At 50.1% G+C, this 20,004-nt stretch overlaps 1 protein-coding gene across 1 annotated transcript in view; it reads left to right on the top strand.

Annotated features, from left to right (window-relative positions):
- The window catches only part of dmpk (DM1 protein kinase), a 30,901-nt gene extending 15,203 nt beyond the window's left edge, over positions 1-15,698 (top strand). Inside the window, exons 7-9 of the mRNA XM_078533105.1 lie at positions 1,779-1,872; positions 4,127-4,327; positions 15,414-15,698. Of these exons, the coding sequence (XP_078389231.1) occupies positions 1,779-1,872; positions 4,127-4,327; positions 15,414-15,698 (580 nt within the window). The remainder of the gene's footprint in view (positions 1-1,778; positions 1,873-4,126; positions 4,328-15,413) is intronic.
- The last annotated feature ends 4,306 nt before the right edge of the window (positions 15,699-20,004 follow it).

The raw sequence follows: 20,004 nt of genomic DNA, 5'->3' as shown, positions 1-20,004 counted from the left end.
GCAATGTGAGGTACAGGGTTACTGATGGGTCGGTCTGGCCCTAGGTCTGGGTAGTAGCTCTAGATAAGTTGGTGACAGGTGCAATACTAACTCATGTCCAGTGTACTCACAGCTGAGCCACAGTGTAACGTGCTAGTACTTGGAACTCCAGATACTGCATACCTTATCTAAGGAAAGATTTACTGACATTGGAGGCAGTCCAGAGAAGGTTCACTAGGTTGTTCCTGGGTTTGGAGGGATTTTCTTATGAGGAGTGGTTGAGTAGGTTGGGCCTGTACTCAGTGGAGTTTAGGAGAATGAGAGGCGACCTTATTGAAACATATAAGATTCTTAGGGGGCTTGACAGGGTAGATGCTGAGAGGCAGTTTCCCCTTGTGGGAGAGTCTAGGACCAGAGGGCATAATCTCAGAGTAAGGGGACACTCATTTAAGACAGAGATGAGGAGGAATTTCTTCTCTCAGAGGGTAATGAATCTGTGGCATTCTTTACCTCTAGGGCTGCAGAGGCTGGGTTGTTAAGTATATTCAAGGCTGAGATAGACAGATTTTTAATCAGTAAGGGAATCAAAGGTTATGAGGAAAAGACAGGAAAGTGGAGTTGAGGATTGTCAGATCAGCCATGATCTCATTGAATGGCGGAGTGGACTCAATGGGCCGAATGGCCTACTTCTGCTCCTACGTCTTATGGTCTTCCTGTAGCTAGCTGTGTAAAAGCAATGACTGGTTTCCGCTATCGTTTCCTGGCTGAGAGTGGATTACAACGTAGAATTTGAACAGTTCAGTATTTATCTCTTGATGGCATTGGCCAATGCTTCAGGGTGGGACTCGATGGGGTTGCCAGCTGCCAGTTGGCACCTCAGCCAAAGCGTCCACTCTTTGGATGTTGAACTGGCCGTATCCTGTGAACAAGACAGTGAGCGTCAAGGGGAAAGCAAAGCGGGAAGAGCAGAGATGGAGAAAGAGAGATAAAGGAAGGTTTTCTGCTTTCTACATCAATTAGGTGACAAGTGGGAAGATGGTGGTGCTGTGGTTGTGACACTGGACAGAGGCCCAGGCTGATGCTCTGGGGACACCGGTTCATGGCAGCTGGTGGAATTAAAAAAAAGAATAAATTCAATTTGTAAATCTGGAATTGAAAGCTAGTCTCAGTAATGGTAACCATGAAACTATCATGGATTGTCGCAAACACCCATCTGGTTCACTAATGTCCCTTTAGAGAAGGAAATCTGCTGCCCTTACCTGGTCTGGCCTACATGTGACTCCAGCAATGTGGTTGACTCTTAACTGCCCCCTGAAATGGCCCTAACAAGCCACTCAAAACTGCTACGGAAAAGCTAAAACCACATGGATTGCAGCGTTTCAAGAAGGCAGCTCACCACCACCTTCTCCAGGGTAACTAGGGATGGGCAATAAATGCTGGCCCAGCCAGCGAAGCCCACATCCCAGGAAAGACTTTCTTAGAATGCGTCTGCGAGGGTTTTACCGATCTGCGAGCTACTGGCATTGGCGCGGAGTTTGACTCTAATCTCAGGAGGCAGCAGTTGGGGTTCAACCTGAGATTGCAAAGCCTGTTTACAATACAGCTCATCAATCCCAAGGGGTTAACCCAGAAACATGAAGGAAAGGTTACAGAGCTGAACTGAATAGTATACGACAAAAAAGCTTCATCGATTTGGAATTTTGTTCCGGGCAATAGCTTCAAACACGCCTTATAAAATTCGAATTGTTTGCATTTAATGTGCAAGTTGCCACATGAATTATACTCTTGTCATTTTTCAGGGATGTGAAGCCAGACAATGTTCTCCTGGACGCGAGTGGCCACATCAAGCTGGCTGACTTTGGTTCCTGTCTCCAGTTGAGCCTTGAGGGCCACGTGAGTACAGATCACAGTTAAACAGTGACCACCGAGGCCAAAATAGGCCGAAGGCTTTAAAGGGAAGGAAGAACAAAGTTCCTTTCCGTTTTCACATTGGGTTACCCAAACACGCCTGGTCCCGTGTCAGCCGCAGCTCAGTTGGTAGCACAGCTTGCCTCTAAGTCATTACAGCTCTGAGTTCAAGTCCCACTCCATGACTTGTGGACAGGAGTCGAGGCTGACGCTCCCAGTGCAGCACTGAGGGAGTGCTACACTGGCAGGGTGCCTTCTTTCGAATGTGATGTCAAACCAAGGCCTCTGTTTGGATAGGTGTGACAGGTTCCGTGGCACTGTCTTGAAGAAGAGCAGGGGAGTTGTGCCTTGCTTGATATTTACCCCTCAATCGACATCACTAAACACAGATTATCTGCTCGTCGTAACGTTGCTGTTTGTGGGAGCTTGCTGTGTGCTTCAAAAATACTTCATTGGCTGTAAAGTGCTTTGAGGTGTCTGGCGCTATAGAAATGTAAGGCTTTGTTTTGCTTTCAACTCTAATTGTCTTGTGAAGGTGGTGGTGAGCCACCTCCTTGAAATCCAACCGAGTGGCTTCCTGGACCATTTCAGAGGGGCAGTTAAGAGTCAACCACGTGGCTGTGGGGTCTGGAGTCACGTGTAGGCCAGACCGGGTAAGGATGGCAGATTTCCTTCCCCTAAAGGGGCATGAGTGAACCAGATGGGTTTTTACAACAATCAATGGCCTGAGACTGGCCTTTTAATTCCAGATTTAGTTAATGAATTGAGTTTAAATTCCCCAAAGCTGCCATAATGGGATTTGAACCCACGTCTCTGGGACATGTTGAGCATCGCGTTAAACGGAGAGGTGAGATCCTCAACGTAGGACTTCGACCACAAGAGCTCAAAAGGAAAGAAAGGCTTGTGTCTGTGGGTGGTAGTGGCTTCGTGGTGATATCACAGGGGTACCAGTTGATGCTTTTTGGGACACGGGTTTAAATCCCACCACGGTAGCTGGTGGAATTTGAATTCAGTTACTCAATCTGGAGGTGGCCTAGTAAGCCACTCAGTTCAAGGGGACACCATTTAAAAAGAAGGGGTCTCCCGAACAAGACAGAGGTGGGGAGAATTTTTTTCCCCCTCTCAGAGGGTCGTCAGTCTTTGGAATTCTCTTCCCCAGGAACGAGTGAAGACGGGGTCACTGAATATTTTTAAGGCAGAGCTAGATAGATTCTTGACTAACACGGGAGTCAAAGGCTATCGACAGGAACATGGAGTCGAGGCCACACTCAGATCAGCCATAATTCTGTAGGGTCTGATTGAATGGCGGAGCAGGACTCGAGGGGCCGAATGGCCCTACTCATGCTCCTAATTTGTATGTTTGTTATGTATGTGACTAGGGATGGGCAACAAATGCTGGCCTTGCCAATGATGTCCACATCCCATGAAAGAATATAAACTTACGTAGCACTTATCACGCCCAGCAGACATCTCAAAGTGTTTGGACAGCAGGGTTCCACAAACAGCAATGTGAGAATGGTCAGGTAATCTGTTTTTGAGGAATAAATACCAGGCAGGGACCTTATTTTCCAGGTATTTTTGTTTTAGATTTCCAGCATCCACAGTATTTTAGAATGGTGCACTGGGATGTTTTGCATCCAACGAAACAGGAGCATAGTTTAATATCTCACAGGCAAGGCAGCACCTTCAACAGTGCAGCATTCCCTCAGTTCAGCACTGGAACACCAGACTTGGTTGGTGTGCTAAAGTCCTGGGGTTGGGGGTGGGACTTGAACCTACAACCTTACAGGTCAACAGCAAAGACACGACTAACTGAGCCGCAGCTAACACTCAGAGACACCCCTCTTTTTCCCCTGGATGACTTGGCTCTGTGACCAGGGTTGTCAACTCTGGTTGGATGAGTCGCTCAAATTGCCATCACATGACCTTCCCGTCTCCAACTGCTCCACCCCTAGATCCAGCCATTGGCTGCTCGACTTGTCCATCGTGACGAGGCACCAAGCAAACAAACATAATTTGATTGGACAATTTCTGGTCGTCAGTCATGCGGCCTGTTTTCCATCATCCCCAACGTTAAAGTAACTGATAAATGACAACTGTTCAGAGAAAAGGAGATGAATCTTTATCATTAACACCTCAATAGGCCCTTGCAGTTTAATCATCTTTAATTCCTGAAGGCTCCAGGGTAATCTTGGAGGGTTGGCAACCCATATCCCTGACCCATGCCATTTCCTTCCAGGTCCAGTGCGCAGTGGCTGTCGGAACCCCCGACTACATCTCCCCAGAGATCCTGCGAGCGGTAGAAGACCCCTCAACGACGTACGGTCCAGAGTGTGACTGGTGGTCATTCGGGATCTGCTCTTATGAGATGCTTTTTGGCCAGACCCCCTTCTATGCCGACACCCTGGCAGAAACATACAGGAAAATTATCAACTACAGGGTCAGTGACCACAGAGAGATATCTCAACAGAACCTATTCATACCGGGTCCCGGAGAAGGGGGCTTTATGGTGAAAGAGGTGTATGTAATTGGGGTGGGGAGCGTTAGAACAGGGAGTTTTATAGGGAAGGATTGTTATAAGTGAGAGTTTCATATTAAAAGCAGTGTTATAACTGAGTTTTATATTAAGAAGAGTGTTGTAACTGAGAGCCCCTCGGTTTTCTGATGGGTGCCTAGCTGCCCTCCTGGCGGAGGTGGCAGCACGGAGGGGAGGTCCTCGTTCCGAGGGATGGGAGGCGGAGGCCAAACGTGCCTGGGAGGAGGTGGCAGAGGTAGTCAGCTCCCATGACGTGGTGCAACGCATGTGGATCCAGTGCCACAAGCGATTCAACGACTTGTTGTGCCCAGGAAAGGGTGAGCGCCCATGTAGAGGTCACTTAATACAGCCGGCAGCTTTTCCCCCCAATGCCCCCGCCCCACCCCCAACTCTGAGTGCAGTTACACTCAGCATTGAACCCTCCACGGGCATGTTTCCCTCGCTGGGTGGGCCAGCAGGTATTGCCCATGCCTAGTTCAGCCTGACAGGGTGGTGCTGAGACGGGTTCTGCACCCGCAGCGTGTGTGACACTGACACCCAGAGTCGAGTTTTGGGGGCAACCTCGAGGATCTGCAGCTAGGCGCAGTGCTGGAACTGCGAAACATGTCAAAGTCAGGCCGCTGACATGCTGGGAGGGGGGCTTCCAGGTGGGGGGGGCACCAATCCATCTGCTGCCCTTGGCGTGCCACGTACTTGTGCCTCCTCGCTTTGCAAGGTTAGACCGTGTGGTGCCAGATGTGATGGAGGCAGCATGTGGGCAAGGGGGGGTCAGCCCTGGCCCTTGGTATGAGTGTGCGGCAGCTGTGGGGTGACAATTCACTGGAGCCCTGCAATGCCCCACTCTGGCTGGGGTGGCAGAGAGGCGATGGGAATCCAGGTACAGGCTGGACTAATCGATGCTCCTCTCTCCTTTTCAGGGGAAGACTGCGCACAATCCCGCCGAGCGGATACGGACTGGCGGAGGCCAGGCCCAGTTGGCCATCATCACCAGATACGAGCAGGAGGCGATGGATCTGGAGAGGTGCCATGTGCCCAGGTCCACCGGTGGCGGTGAGGTTGGGGTGCCACGGGGAGGTATGTTTGCTGAGCACTGAGGTCACCATGTGTGTCCCAGCAGCCATGGCACTGCTGAATGCTCAGGGATTGAAGTTTGCAACATGGGTTGACCATTATGGAAGGATGAGCGCATAATGATCCGGGGGACAGGGATGCACATTGACATTGTCTCCACGTTAACTAATCAAATGTCCTTGTTCTTCCTTTCAGCATCGCCGGAGCAGGGCCGGGAGGAAGAGGCAGAGGGGCCACCACTCACACCTCAGGCCCCTGAACATATCGACTCACCAGCCTCACACCATCTCTGCCAGGCAGCCACCAATGCAGATTCTAGCACCTCGTGGGAATTAGATCATCGGCTTGTGTCCCGGGGCACAGTGGTAAGGGCACTTCACGCTCGCTTGAGGTGCGGGCAGAGACAGAGAGTGCCCATGGCACTGGCAGTCAGAGGACTGCTAGGGACCAGGTACATACTCGGTCGGTGGCTGATGATGGGCCTCTGGAGTCATGTGCGAGGCATCGAACGCTGGAAGTGCAGCAGGGTATGCAGGAGGATCTGGCGGAGATACATGAGGCTATGCGTGGCATGGTGCCCGTGCTGGAGGAGTCCACACGGAGCATCACCGATGCAATGAGCCTCATGTCCGAGCGCCATGCTTCCTCCATGGAGAGAGTGGCGACTCTCGTGGAGAGGGTCCTCCAGGAGAACAATCAGTGCCTCCTGGGGTTGCGCTGGGACCTGCAAGCCCTCACATCGGCATTGACCTCAGCTGGTCAGTGCCAGTGTGGGAGATGGTTTGGGCACCAAGTTTCCCAGCTCGGTGCCCGTCCACCTGCGGTGAGCAGGGAGGTCCGAAGTGACCTCACGTCGGCGCAGCAGCTGCCTATCGTCTCTGCGGGCTCCTCTCAGGGTGCTCCGGATGAGGGCAGCAGCTCCTCCACTCCTCTCCCAGTGACCATGGCATCCGGTGAGGCTGCGACGACTGGGGAGGTGCCAGCTGTGGGACTGGCTGCTTCCTCCTAGGCAGGGCCAGCACAGGCTCCACGGGCCAGAGGACGACCGCCAAGGTCATCGAGGCCAACAGGACAGCAGAGTCAGCAGGGCTGGCTCAGATACCACTCCCAGCGAGGGGACAGCACCAAGACATGGCACCCACAAGAGTAAACTTAAGGCACCTTAGGCACACCACGGGTTTCCCACTGGTGGTTTTGTGTTGCCAGCTATTTGTTTATGACCACTTAGTGTGATGCGTAACACATTTATAATTATTTTTTTGTACCTCATTTTGTAAAATCATTAAATTTTGATGTGTGAGCTCAGGGTGATTCCTTACATCTGCCGGTGAACGGGAAACTATGATGTTATGAGTGAGTTGTGTCACATTGAGTGACAAGGGCCTTAGTTACTGTTCCTATCCTGGCAGATTTTGCACTCAGGTATCGAGTATAGAGCCTGCAGCCCAGGCTTGTCCTGGAGGTCTATCTGTGGTGTTCTAGCTGAAGGTTCATTGGATTAAAGCCTCCCGGGTGTCCCTGCCTCCCTGGGGTATGCCCGGGTCAGCATCTACCCCCTCATCATTCCCCTGTGCGTGCTCATCCTCGGACTCACTGCTGGACTCATTGTGTGCAGCCACAGCCACTGTGCCGATGTCTTCATTGTCCACTGCGTCCCTCCTTTCCAGCGTAAGATTGTGGAGAGTGCAGCATGCAACCACTATCAGTGACACACGATCTGGGGATACTGGAATGCGCCCCCTGAGCGGTCCGGGCATCAGAAGTGCATCTTGAGAAGACCGATGGCTCTCTCCACCACAGCCCTTGTGGTGCCCTGGCTCCTATTGTACCGCTGCTCAGCTTCTGTTCTTGGATAGCGGAGAGGCATCATGAGCTACTTTCTGAGGGGACAGCCCTTGTCACCCAGCAGCCAACCATCCAGCCGGGCTGGAGCACTGAAGAGCCCCGGCACCTGGGAGTGTTTAAGGATGTAGGCGACATGGGAGCTGCCTGGGTACCTTGCACAGACTTGTAGAATCAACATCCTGTGATCACACACTATCTGCACGTTCATGGAGTGGAAGCCCTTCCTGTTGACGAAGGCACCGGGCTCACCTGCTGGCGCCTTGATGGCCACATGTGTACAGTCTATAGCACCCTGGACCCGGGGGAAGCCAGCAATGGCCGCGAAGCCTCTGGCTCACTGTGTCTGACTGGCCTGGTCCCAGCGGAAGTGGATGAAGGTCAATACCTGTCTGAACAGAGCATCTGTAACCTGCCTGACACAAGTGTGGACAGCTGATTGGGAGACACCACAAAGATCATCCACCGAGCCCTGGAAGGAGCCAGATGCATAGAAGTTGAGGGCAAGTGTGACCTTCAGAGCCACTGGCATGGGGTGTCCGCCCACACAGTTAGGGGAGATCTCAGGCCCAATCATCTGACAGATAGAGTTGACTGTCTCCCTTGACTGTCGGAGCCTCCTTCGGCACTGCACCTCAGACATATTGAGGTAGCTGCTTCGCCGCCTGTAAACCCTGGCAGCAGGATAGTGGCGTCTTCTGTGGCCCCTTCCACCTTGGACAACCTCTTGGCCCTGCGCCCCTTCTGCCTGCGCCTGTCCTCCCGAAGGTGGCTCCCCTGGAGGCTGAATGTGCACTCGTGGCCTCCTCCCCCTTCTAGCCCTCCCTTCCTCCTCAGAGGAGGAGGTGCCTCCAGTGGGGACCACAACTCCCATTCCCAGAATAAGGGAAGGCTTCCTGAAACCAGCAAGGCCCCAGAAATGATGTTTACTCCAGATTCCTGACCTGAAGCCCGTGACTCCTGTCCGAGCAGCTGGGACGAGTTTGGAAGTATTCCTGCTCACACAGGCAAGTCTCAGTAACTTTCACAATTCAATATTTGACAGAGCAGACTCGCGACCCCACTCACCCCTCTTATCCCGCCCGTGGGTGAGGTTTATACAAATGTCTCCTACCCGCCTGCCCGTTGCGCCCGTGCGTCGCCCTGAAGATCGCACGGGCCCCGAAAAATCCCCAACAATTGGTGCCTCGAGGGCCTTAAGTGGCCCGTCAATTAATGGCGGGCGCGCATCGGAGATCACCGGGCGCCCGCCCACTGAAATATTCGCGACGGCGCGCGGTGACGTCAGGGACGCTCGCCCGAGGTCACCGCGCGTCATTTTACGCGTCGGCCTGCGGGGAGCGTTCTAACTGAGAGCTTTATATTGACAGGATTGTTGTTGTAACTGAGGGCAGGGATTGTCCGGTTGGCGTGTGGGGGAGGGCGGGGTCGGACAAGCCGAGGTATGAAATGAGGCGCAGTGACCTCGGGCGACGCCATCGCCATATTTCGTTCGGCGGACACACACGCCGGAGTCGGCCGCACGCCCACCAAAACGTAAAGGGCCCGTGAAGGCGGTTAAGAAATGAATTGAGGCGCTTGTGAAACGCTGACGGGGCAGGTGAAAAGCCCAAGCAGCCTCCGCGTTCTTCAGGAAGCCTCGTCCAGGAGCGGGATGGAGGTTCCCTGAAGCTTTTATTAAATAAATAAATAAATTCCCATGAATTTAGGAACATGCCCCCACTCATGTGACACAGTCGCCTGAGGGGACATCGTTAAATAAAATTTTAAATCGTTTATTTAATTATTTTAACGTCCCTGAAGCAGCTCCCGCTCTTCCGAGCGCCTGCGTGAGAGAGCGCTGGCCTCGACTCTCCCTCCTCCTCCCGCCCGCAGAGGTAGCGCTGAGCGCTACCGGTCACGTATTACGCTGGGTGGGCCTTAATTGGCCCCCGCCCGTGTAAAATGGCGGCGCGGAGCTGATCGCGGGCGGCGATCGGCTCTGCGCCCTTTCCCGCCAAGCCCACCCGCCATATGTAAAATCCTGCCCTGAGAGTTTTATATTGAAGGAGTGTTTTAACTGAGAGCTTTACGTTAAAAGCAGTGTTATAACTGAGAATTTTATATTAAAAGGAGTGTTGTAAATTATAGGAAAAGAGTTTTATAACTGAGTTTTATAGTAAAATGAGTTTTATAACTGAGAATTTTATATTAAAAGGAATGTTTTAACTGAGAGTTTTATAGTAAAAGGAGTTTTATAACTGAGAGTTTTATATTAAAAGCTGTGTTATAGCTGAGTTTTATATTAAAAGCAGTGTTATAGCTGAGAGTTTTAGGTTAAAAGGATTGTTAGAACTGGGAGTTTTATAGTAAATGGAGTGTTGTAACTGAGAGTTTTATTGTAAATGGAGTGTTGTAACTGCGAGATTTATATTAGAGTGTTCTAACTGAGAGATTTAAAGTAAGAGGAGGGTTGTAACTGAGAGTTTCAGGTTAAAAGGATTGTTATAACTGAGAGTTTTATATTAAAAGGAATGTAGCGTTTAAGTTCATTAATGGCCTTAATAGGCCTTTCAGTTGTAACACTCCCGATGTCATCACACTTCATATTACATTCGAGTGTGTCGGGCAGGCACCCACACATTGAGGGTAAAATCCTGGCCTTGGAATAAAAGGATTGTAACTGAGAGATTCAGCTTAAAAGGATTGTTATAACTGAGAGTTTTAAAGTAAAAGGAATGTTATAACTGAGAGTTTTTTATTAAAATGATTGTTGTAACTGAGAGTTTTATACTAAAAGGAGTGTAGTAACCGAGAGTTTTCATACTAAAAGCATTGTTCTAACTGAGAGTTTTATAATAAAAGGAGGTTTGTAACTGAGAGTTTTATATTAAAGACAGTGTTATAACTGAGAGTTTTATATTAAAGACAGTGTTATAACTCATTACTTTGCAATCTGTGCTGGGGGGATGAAAAGCTCTGGAGCGCTTGGTGGATCTTTGATGCCTCTGTGTTGCTTGAGTGGGCAGAGAAGCTAGGAGCCCGACCCCAATCATATCAATGTGGCTGCGCCTGAACTGTCTCAGCTGCAGAGGAATGGTCACTTTATACAGGGATTGCCTCACCCACCATACCCCCCACCCCGAATGCTTGTGCGCCACACTCAACCGCAGGGCCGCCCTTGACCCCCCCCAACCTCACAAGTTGCCTCGACGGCAGGACTGCCCTTGACTGTCCCCCCGCACCCCCACAACGTTCCTCAAGCTTAAAGTCCACCAGGCGACCCGGGTGAGCGCTGCGCATCATTACTGTGCACCCACCTCCGAGTCTCTCTCAAAGTGCAGCCTGCCAAGTGCACGCCTTTTATGTGCTGTTGTGAAACACGTGGGCGTGTTTTCCCACTGGGCGGACAATCCAGCGGGTGGGAGGGGATGATTCCAGCGGGCAGGCCTAATAATGATATGCTGATGTATTACAATGAGGTCCCCAACGTCCGAAGGTGGGAAACGCGGCCCTGCCATCGGCAGGCTGAGCGGACGATCACGAACTGGCTTCACGCCATCGTGAAACTGAACGCGCCATATTGCCCGCTAACGCCACCAATCACGCCCCTCACCAGCTGTGGCACAGAAAATCCCGGCCTAAGAGTTTTATCACAAGGATTGTCGTAACTGAGGGTTTTATATTAAAATGAGTGTCGTAACTGAGAGTTTTATATTAAAATGAGTGTCGTAACTGAGCGTTTTATATTAAAATGAGTGTCGTAACTGAGAGTTTTATATTAAAATGAGTGTCGTAACTGAGAGTTTTATATTAAAATGAGTGTCGTAACTGAGAGTTTTATAGTAAAAAGTGTCGTAACTGAGAGTTTTATATTAAAATGAGTGTCGTAACTGAGAGTTTTATATTAAAATGAGTGTCGTAACTGAGAGTTTTATATTAAAATGAGTGTCGTAACTGAGAGTTTTATATTAAAATGAGTGTCGTAACTGAGAGTTTTATATTAAAATGAGTGTCGTAACTGAGAGTTTTATATTAAAATGAGTGTCGTAACTGAGAGTTTTATATTAAAATGAGTGTCGTAACTGAGAGTTTTATATTAAAATGAGTGTCGTAACTGAGAGTTTTATATTAAAATGAGTGTCGTAACTGAGAGTTTTATAGTAAAAAGTGTCGTAACTGAGAGTTTTATATTAAAATGAGTGTCGTAACTGAGAGTTTTATATTAAAATGAGTGTCGTAACTGAGAGTTTTATATTAAAATGAGTGTCGTAACTGAGAGTTTTATATTAAAATGAGTGTCGTAACTGAGCGTTTTATATTAAAATGAGTGTCGTAACTGAGAGTTTTATATTAAAATGAGTGTCGTAACTGAGAGTTTTATATTAAAATGAGTGTCGTAACTGAGAGTTTTATATTAAAATGAGTGTCGTAACTGAGAGTTTTATATTAAAATGAGTGTCGTAACTGAGAGTTTTATATTAAAATGAGTGTCGTAACTGAGAGTTTTATATTAAAATGAGTGTCGTAACTGAGGGTTTTATATTAAAATGAGTGTCGTAACTGAGAGTTTTATATTAAAATGAGTGTCGTAACTGAGGGTTTTATATTAAAATGAGTGTCGTAACTGAGGGTTTTATATTAAAATGAGTGTCGTAACTGAGGGTTTTATATTAAAATGAGTGTCGTAACTGAGAGTTTTATAGTAAAAAGTGTCGTAACTGAGGGTTTTATATTAAAATGAGTGTCGTAACTGAGGGTTTTATATTAAAATGAGTGTCGTAACTGAGGGTTTTATATTAAAATGAGTGTCGTAACTGAGAGTTTTATAGTAAAAAGTGTCGTAACTGAGAGTTTTATATTAAAATGAGTGTCGTAACTGAGAGTTTTATATTAAAATGAGTGTCGTAACTGAGAGTTTTATATTAAAATGAGTGTCGTAACTGAGAGTTTTATATTAAAATGAGTGTCGTAACTGAGGGTTTTATATTAAAATGAGTGTCGTAACTGAGGGTTTTATATTAAAATGAGTGTCGTAACTGAGAGTTTTATAGTAAAAAGTGTCGTAACTGAGAGTTTTATATTAAAATGAGTGTCGTAACTGAGGGTTTTATATTAAAATGAGTGTCATAACTGAGGGTTTTATATTAAAATGAGTGTCGTAACTGAGGGTTTTATATTAAAATGAGTGTCGTAACTGAGGGTTTTATATTAAAGTGAGTGTCGTAACTGAGAGTTTTATAGTAAAAAGTGTCGTAACTGAGGGTTTTATATTAAAATGAGTGTCGTAACTGAGGGTTTTATATTAAAATGAGTGTCGTAACTGAGAGTTTTATATTAAAATGAGTGTCGTAACTGAGAGTTTTATAATAAAATGAGTGTCGTAACTGAGAGTTTTATAGTAAAAAGTGTCGTAACTGAGAGTTTTATAGTAAAAAGTGTCGTAACTGAGAGTTTTATATTAAAATGAGTGTCGTAACTGAGAGTTTTATAGTAAAAAGTGTCGTAACTGAGAGTTTTATATTAAAATGAGTGTCGTAACTGAGAGTTTTATAGTAAAAAGTGTTGTAACTGAGAGTTTTATAATAAAAAGAGTGTTGTAACAGAGTTTTATGTGAAAGGAGTGTATAATTGAGAGTTTGATATGAAAGGAGTGTTATAACCGAGAGTTTTATGGTAAGGGAATGTTATGATGCTGAGGTTTATAGCTAAGATTAGGCTGGAGGTTTTCAGTGATGTGAGAAGATTGGGTAGTTTTCCCTGGAACAGAGGAGCTGACGGGTAACTTCATCGAGGTTTATAAAATGACGCGGGGCCTGGGAAGAGTAAATAGGGCCCGGCTATTTACCTTAGCAGAAAGGTCAAAAAAAACAGTAGGCAAAGATTTTAAAGTATCGTAGGTGCCGGTGTATAAGTCGACTTCGAAGCCTCGGCAATATCCCTCCAAAAATAGGGGTCGACTTATACGTTGCGTATAAAAGTGAGCCGTGGGTGTGGGGTGGTCACCAGCTTTGTCACTCACCGTGTGGGGTGTGTGCCGCCTGCCTTCTCGCTTGTGCCCAGTTATACGGCACCGGTAAGTAAAACAAGGTGCAAAATTGAGGCTGACGGACTAATGCGGGTGTAGCGTGTCGTGGCTGAGAAGGATGGTCAACTTATATGCTGGCTGCGTGCAAAAACAAGATTCTGGGGGTCAAAAAAATGGGGTCGATTTATATGCTGCGTGGACTTATACGCTGCGAGCTACGGTAGTTGGTAAAAGAATGAGTAGGAAGCTGAGGAAATATTTGATCACTCAGGGGGTGGCGGGGACCTGGAACTCACTGCCTGACAGGGTGGCAGAGGGTAGAAACTTGCACCACATTCGATAAAGTACTTGGACGCCCGTTTGAAGAGCTGTGAAGGGCTACAGATCGCTGGCAGGGGTGTGAGAACACAGAGCCGGATACTCGGGGTGACAGGCATAACAGGGAGAGCGATAGTAACCAATATCCTCAATAATACAAACGCCTCAGATGTTTATTCGCACCGTCTGCTAAACGAACCTGGTTTGCTGGGCCATTTCAGAGGGCTTGTTCTAATGCAGCTAAACGCTTTGCTGACAGCTTCCTGCATTTATCCACTCCTTTCATTAATAAATACCCTTATGGTGACTGTGAGAGCTATTGTCGATTGTTGTAAAAACCCATCTGGTTCACTAATGCCCCTTTAGGGAGGGAAATCTGCCGTCCTTACCCGGTCTGGCCTACACGTGCCTCCAGACCCACAGCAACGTGGTTGATTCTTAACTGCCCCTCTGAAATGGCCGAGCAAGACACTCAGTTCAAGGGCAATTAGGGGTGGGTAACAAATGCTGGCCTTACCAGCGATGCCCACATCCTATGAAAGAAATTTTTAAAAATTCATTGACTGTTTAATACCTGCTCCCCTGTGCTAATTATATTTGCATCTTTCCACAGTGAACAGTAGCTGCCACCTGTTGGGCCAGTTCCTGATCGAAAGCCTGGCTGGGCCTGGGCCTGGGGCTGGGGCTGAGGCTGGGTCTGGGCCTGGGGCTGGGGCTGGGGCTGAGGCTGGGCCTGGGCCTGGGGCTGGGGCTAGGGCTGGGGCTGGGGCAGGGCCTAGCCTGGGCCTAGGGCTGTGGCTGGGCCTGGGCCTGAGCCTGGGGCTGGGGCTAGGGCTGGGGCTGGGGCTGGGGCTGAGCCTGGGGCTGTGGCTCGGGCTTGGGCAGGGCTTGGGGCTGGGGCTGGGCGTGGGGCTGGGGCAGGACCTGGCCTGGGCCTGGGGCTGTGGCTGGGCCTGGGCCTGAGCCTGGGGCTGGGGCTAGGGCTGGGGCTGGGGCTGGGGTTGCGGTTGGGCTTGGGGTTGGGCCTGGGCCCGAGCCTGGGGCTGGGGCTGGGGCTGGGGCTAGGGCTGGGGCTGGGGCTGGGGCTGGGGCTAGGGCTGGGGCTGGGGTTGGGGCTAGGGCTGGGGCTGGGGCTGGGCCTGGGCCTGGGCCTGAGCCTGAGCCTGGGGCTGGGGCTGGGGCTGGGGCTGGGCCTGGGCCTGAGCCTGGGGCTGGGGCTGGGGCTAGGGCTGGGGCTGGGGCTAGGGCTGGGGCTGGGGCTGGGGTTGGGCTTGGGGCTGGGCCTGGGGCTGTTTAGTAGGGTTGCCAACTTCCCCCCAGCTCCCCACCAAAATTGTTCTGTAGCCGCAAGGACACTGCTAAGAGTAATCCAGAAGAAAAATTATTGAAGGAATTAATTTCTGCTTCCATTTTGTTTGAACACGTCTGCTCTGTGGTTGTAAAAATATTGGAGTTGGGTAAAAAAGGCAGTTGACTGATGGTCAAAAGCCAGCCAATTAGATCATGAAGAGCCTTCTCGCTTTCCGATTGGCTGAGGGAAGCGGGGCCCTGATTGGAGGGTTGGTCTGGCAATGGAGGGAACGTGGGAAAAGCCCCCAGGAACTGGTTGAGCTGGAGTTGGCAACCCAAACCTTTAGGGGCTCTCGCAAGTGGCCTCAGCTGTAACCCGACATGGAGGCTGGTGATAAAACCCCTGGGCCAGTCAGAGGTCGATAACCAAATATTTCCCTCCCATTCCCACCCCCAACTCAGGAGACCTTTCGGTTCCCGGATTCAGTTTCTGGTGTGACAGGCGAGGCGAGGGCTTTCATCCAGAGCCTGGTTTGTGGCAGGGAGGAGAGGCTGGGGCAGAGCGGAGTGGAGGACTTTAAGATGCACCCGTTCTTCACCGGCATCGAGTGGGATGTCATCGATCGGTGTGAACCTCCCTACCTCCCAGTTGTCACCAGTCGTACGGACACCTCAAACTTTGACATTGAGGATGAAAACTTCAGCTACTTGGTGCGCATTCCGGCAAATTCTATTGTCTTTTGTTGACCTCTTTGCCTTTACTTTCATTAATGCTGGGGAGGGGAATAGGGGGTGGGGCGGGGGGGGAGAGGAGGTGAGGGAGGGAGGAGGGGGAGGGGAGGCGGGGAAGGAGAGGGGGAGGGGAGGGGAGCCTAGGGAGGGAAGGGAGGGGAGGGGAGGGGAGCCGGGGAGGGAAGGAGGGGGAGGGGAGGGGAGGAAGGGGGGGTGGGGATGGGGAAGGAGGTGGGGGAGTGTGGGAGGGGGAGGGGAGGAGGGGGTGGGGAGACGGGGGAGCAGGGGAGGGGAGGCGGGGATGGGAGGAGAGGGAGGGAAGGTGGGGAGGGGCGAGAGAGGCAGGGGAGGGGTAGAGAGGAGGAGGAGGTGGGGGGAGACAGGGAGGGGTGGGGAGGCGGGGGAGGAAAGGTTGGGGAATGGGGAGGGGATGGGGAGGGGGGAGGGGGTGGGGGTTTCAATTCATTTCAATAAATAAAATTTTCATTTGGTCGGACAGAATTTGAATATTGCTGAGAAAAGACACGTCGATGATTTCCATCTTGTTCTCATCAGGACAATTCGCAAGAACCAGATGTAAAGGGAACAACAATTTATACTTCATGTGAAGAGAGTATAATTTGTTGTTCCTTTACATTTGGCGTTCTTGCGAATTGTCCTGATGAGTGCGAGATAGAAAGCTTTGACAATGTGTCATTTCTCAGCAATATTTAAATAAAATTTGGAATATAAAGATAGTATCAGTAATGGTGAGTGTGAAAGTAGTACATTGTTCTTATAGTGTCGGAAATCCGCCAGTCTTAACCCGGTCTGGCCTTCCATGTGACTCCAGACCCCCAGCGAGGTGGTTGACTCTTAAATGCCCGCTTTAAAAATCGAGGAACCAGGGGCTGCAATGGGGGCCATGCAGATTTGCAAATAACAAATTATCTTTGGGCACAGAAGAAGACGTTTAAGACAATGTTCATTGGCCGCTAAAAGTTCTGAAGGATCCTGGGAATAGTCAGTCATAAGTGCAACCGGGAATCCAGGGGGATAAGTCCTTTACCCGGAGAGTGGTGAGAATGTGGAACTTGCTCCCACAGGGAGTGGCGGAGGGGAGTTGGAGAAATCCACACAAAGGGGGAAGTTGGATAAACACATGAGGGAGAAATGGATTCATAGATAGGGTGAGCTGAAGGAGGCTCGTGTGGAGCACAAACCACCCACCATGGCCTCCCTCGGTGCTGTAAATACTGTGGAATCCCACATTCCCAGTGGGAACTGAGCTCTCGCACTGCGCCAGTCAGAAATAGCGCAGGCCTCGGGAACGCGCCCTCTGCCAAGCTCATAGAAATCGTCCTTTTAATGTTGTGACGGCTGCACTGGGAGGTGAAATAGTGAGTGACTGCACCCCACGCCCCCCCAAGAGAAAAATGGAGATATCAACTCCACTGGTAAGTACGGTGTGCGGGTGGGTGCGGAGCTGCACCTAGCAACCTGAAGCCTTGACTCGCGAGCTGAGAAAGCAGTTGCCACATTGAACCCCTGGCTCAGTGGCTCCTATCAATTAGATCTGAAAGATTAACCTTCCCGTAGCTGGAACAGGTTAGGCCTTTATTCATTAGAGTTTAGAAGGGGTGATCTGGCCTACATGTGATTCCAGACCCACAGCAACGCGGTTGACTCTTAACTGCCCCCTGAAATGGCTGAGCAAGACACTCAGTTCTCAAGGGGCAATTAGAGATGGGCAATAAATGCTGGCCCAGCCAGCGACGCCCACATCCTGTGAACGAATATTTTTTAAAAAATTGATTTGTGACTCTCTCTTATATTAATAGTTCCTAGTTCTGCCCATGTTCACAATCTCCTCCACATCCACCTTTAATGTACAGGTTTTACCTCTTGGTTCATTTTTCCGCTAGGAAACCTCGTGGCCTGAATCCCACCGTGCTCTTCCGGGCAGCCACCTTCCATTTGCGGGATTTACCTTCTCCTCGGTCAGGTAAGAGATTCCCGGGTGAAGTTTGGGTGTTGGGTGCAATCGGAAACTCGTTTACGATACAGGTCTGGCAACCCAGAGCGCGTGACTTCAAATTACAATCGAGCGGGGCTGCTTTGTCCTGGATGGTGTTGAGCTTCTCGAGTGTTGTGGGAGCTACACTCATCCAGGCAAGTGGGGAGTATCCCATCACACTCCTGACCTGTGCCTTGTAGATGGCGGACAGGCTTTGGGGAGTCAGGAGGTGAGTTACTCACTGCAGGATTCCCAGCCACTGACCTGCTCTTGTAGTCACAGTATTTATATGGCTAGTCCAGTTCAGTTTCTGGTCAATGGTAACCCCCCAGGTTGTTGAACATCAAGGGCAATGGTTAGATTCTCTCTTGTTGGAGATGGTCATTGCCTGGCACTTGTGTGGCGCAAATGTTATTTGCCACTTGTCAGCCCAAGCCTGGATATTGTCCAGGTCTTGCTGCATTTGGACACGGGCTGCTTCAGTGTCTGAGGATTCGCGAATGGTGCTGAACATTGTGCAATCTCCAGCGAACATCCCCACTTCTGACCTTATGATGGAAGGAAAGTCATTGGTGAAGCAGCTGAAGATGGTTGGGCCGAGGACACTACCCTGAGGAACTCCTGCAGTGATGTCCTGGAGCTGAGATGACTGACCTCCAACAACCACACCAATCTTCCTTTGTGCTAGGCATAACTCCAACCAGTGGAGAGTTTTCCCCCTGATTCTCATTGACTCCAGTTTTGCTAGGGTTCCTTAATGCCACACTCGGTCAAATGCAGCCCCAGTATCAAGGGCAGTCACTCTCACCTCACCTGTTACATGTCCTAACACACCTGGCTGGCGAAGGAGACCTGGCGAAGGAGATCTGGCGAAGGAGATCTGGTGAAGGAGATCTGGCGAAGGAGATCTGCTGTCCTTACCCAGGTTGGGGCCTACATGTGACTCCAGTCCAACCTCAACACGGTTAGATCTGCTGTCCTTACCCAGGTTGGGGCCTACATGTGACTCCAGTCCAACCCCAACAGGGTTGACTCCGAGTAGGGAGTCATGTTTAGCTGCGTCAGGCCCATCACCTGCAGACCTGGCAGAGAGTCTTCATTCTGATAATGAAAAGCTAAATCTCTGTGTGCCATCTAGGCTCACACTGCGACCGAGTACTGACTAGGGTCGCCAGTTGTGGTTAGATATATTCCTGGAGGCTCCATCACATGACTCGCCCCTCACGCTCCAGCCATTAGTCGGCCAACACGTCCATCCTTGTGACGTACGGCCTTCCTACGCCAATCGGAAAGCAAAATGACTCATTACCCAATTGGATGATGTTTGACTGTCAGCTAAACAGCCTTTTGCCCCCCATTTTCAATATTTTTATATCTGGTAAAGAGAAACGTTCAAAGAAAATGACCAAAAATAAAATCCTTTTAACGTCCCAATGATTTCTCTCCAGGGTTGCCCACAGCCAGTGTCCTGGAGATTGATCTTCAATTCCTGGAGACTCCAGGCCAGTCCTGGAGGGTTGGCAGCCCTGGTACTGACGGAGAGCTGCCCTTTGGAGCAAGCAAGGCTCATCCCGGCTATTGAGGTGGGCACAGAAGAGGAGCATCAGGTCCTCCCTGCGCCCTGGCCAGCATTCCCCTCTCAACCACGCGCCACCAGCTTAACTGCCCATTCATCCCTGCTGCAATTGTGGGATCATGCTGTGCGCATCGCCGGGTTGGCTGCATGGCCACAGTTCAAAAAAGAAAGGCCTGCATTTATATAGTGCCCCCGCCCCCCCACCACCACCACCGCCTCAAACTACAGAAGTACAGGGGCTGCAATGCCGGAAATGCAGCTGCCACTTTGCGCACAGCAAGATCCCACGGCACAGCTAAGCAGCAACTGCCAGATCACCTGGTAAGCTTGAGGGGTTAAATATTGGCCAGGACACCAGGGGGAGAGCTCCCCTGCTCCCACTGGACCTTCTACATCCACCCACAGGGGAAGGCACACCCTCAGTTTGACAGTCCTCCTGGAAGATGGCACCTCTGACAGCGCAGCACTCCTTCAGCGCTGCACCCAGAGTGTCAGGCTGGATTTTGCGCCCAGGCCCTGGAGTGGGGCTTGAACACAGAGCCCTGGGGATCGGAAGCAAGGCTGCTTCCGCACTATCTCCACCAATCAGTCCACCTCAGAGAGTTATTGGGCGATCTTTTTGCAGTGTGGGGTATTTGCGGGGGATTGGGTATGGGCGGGGGGGCAGGGGGATGGTAATGATGGTGAGACGCAGGGGGACCCTGGAGGAAGGGGAAGGGTTGCGAGAACATTACTGCGCGCGGCCCGCC

This window comes from Cetorhinus maximus, chromosome 32 (genome assembly GCF_964194155.1).
Source record: "Cetorhinus maximus chromosome 32, sCetMax3.hap1.1, whole genome shotgun sequence".
In the NCBI taxonomy this organism is placed as follows: Eukaryota; Metazoa; Chordata; class Chondrichthyes; order Lamniformes; family Cetorhinidae; genus Cetorhinus; species Cetorhinus maximus.
This window is presented reverse-complemented; position numbering and strand designations above follow the sequence as displayed.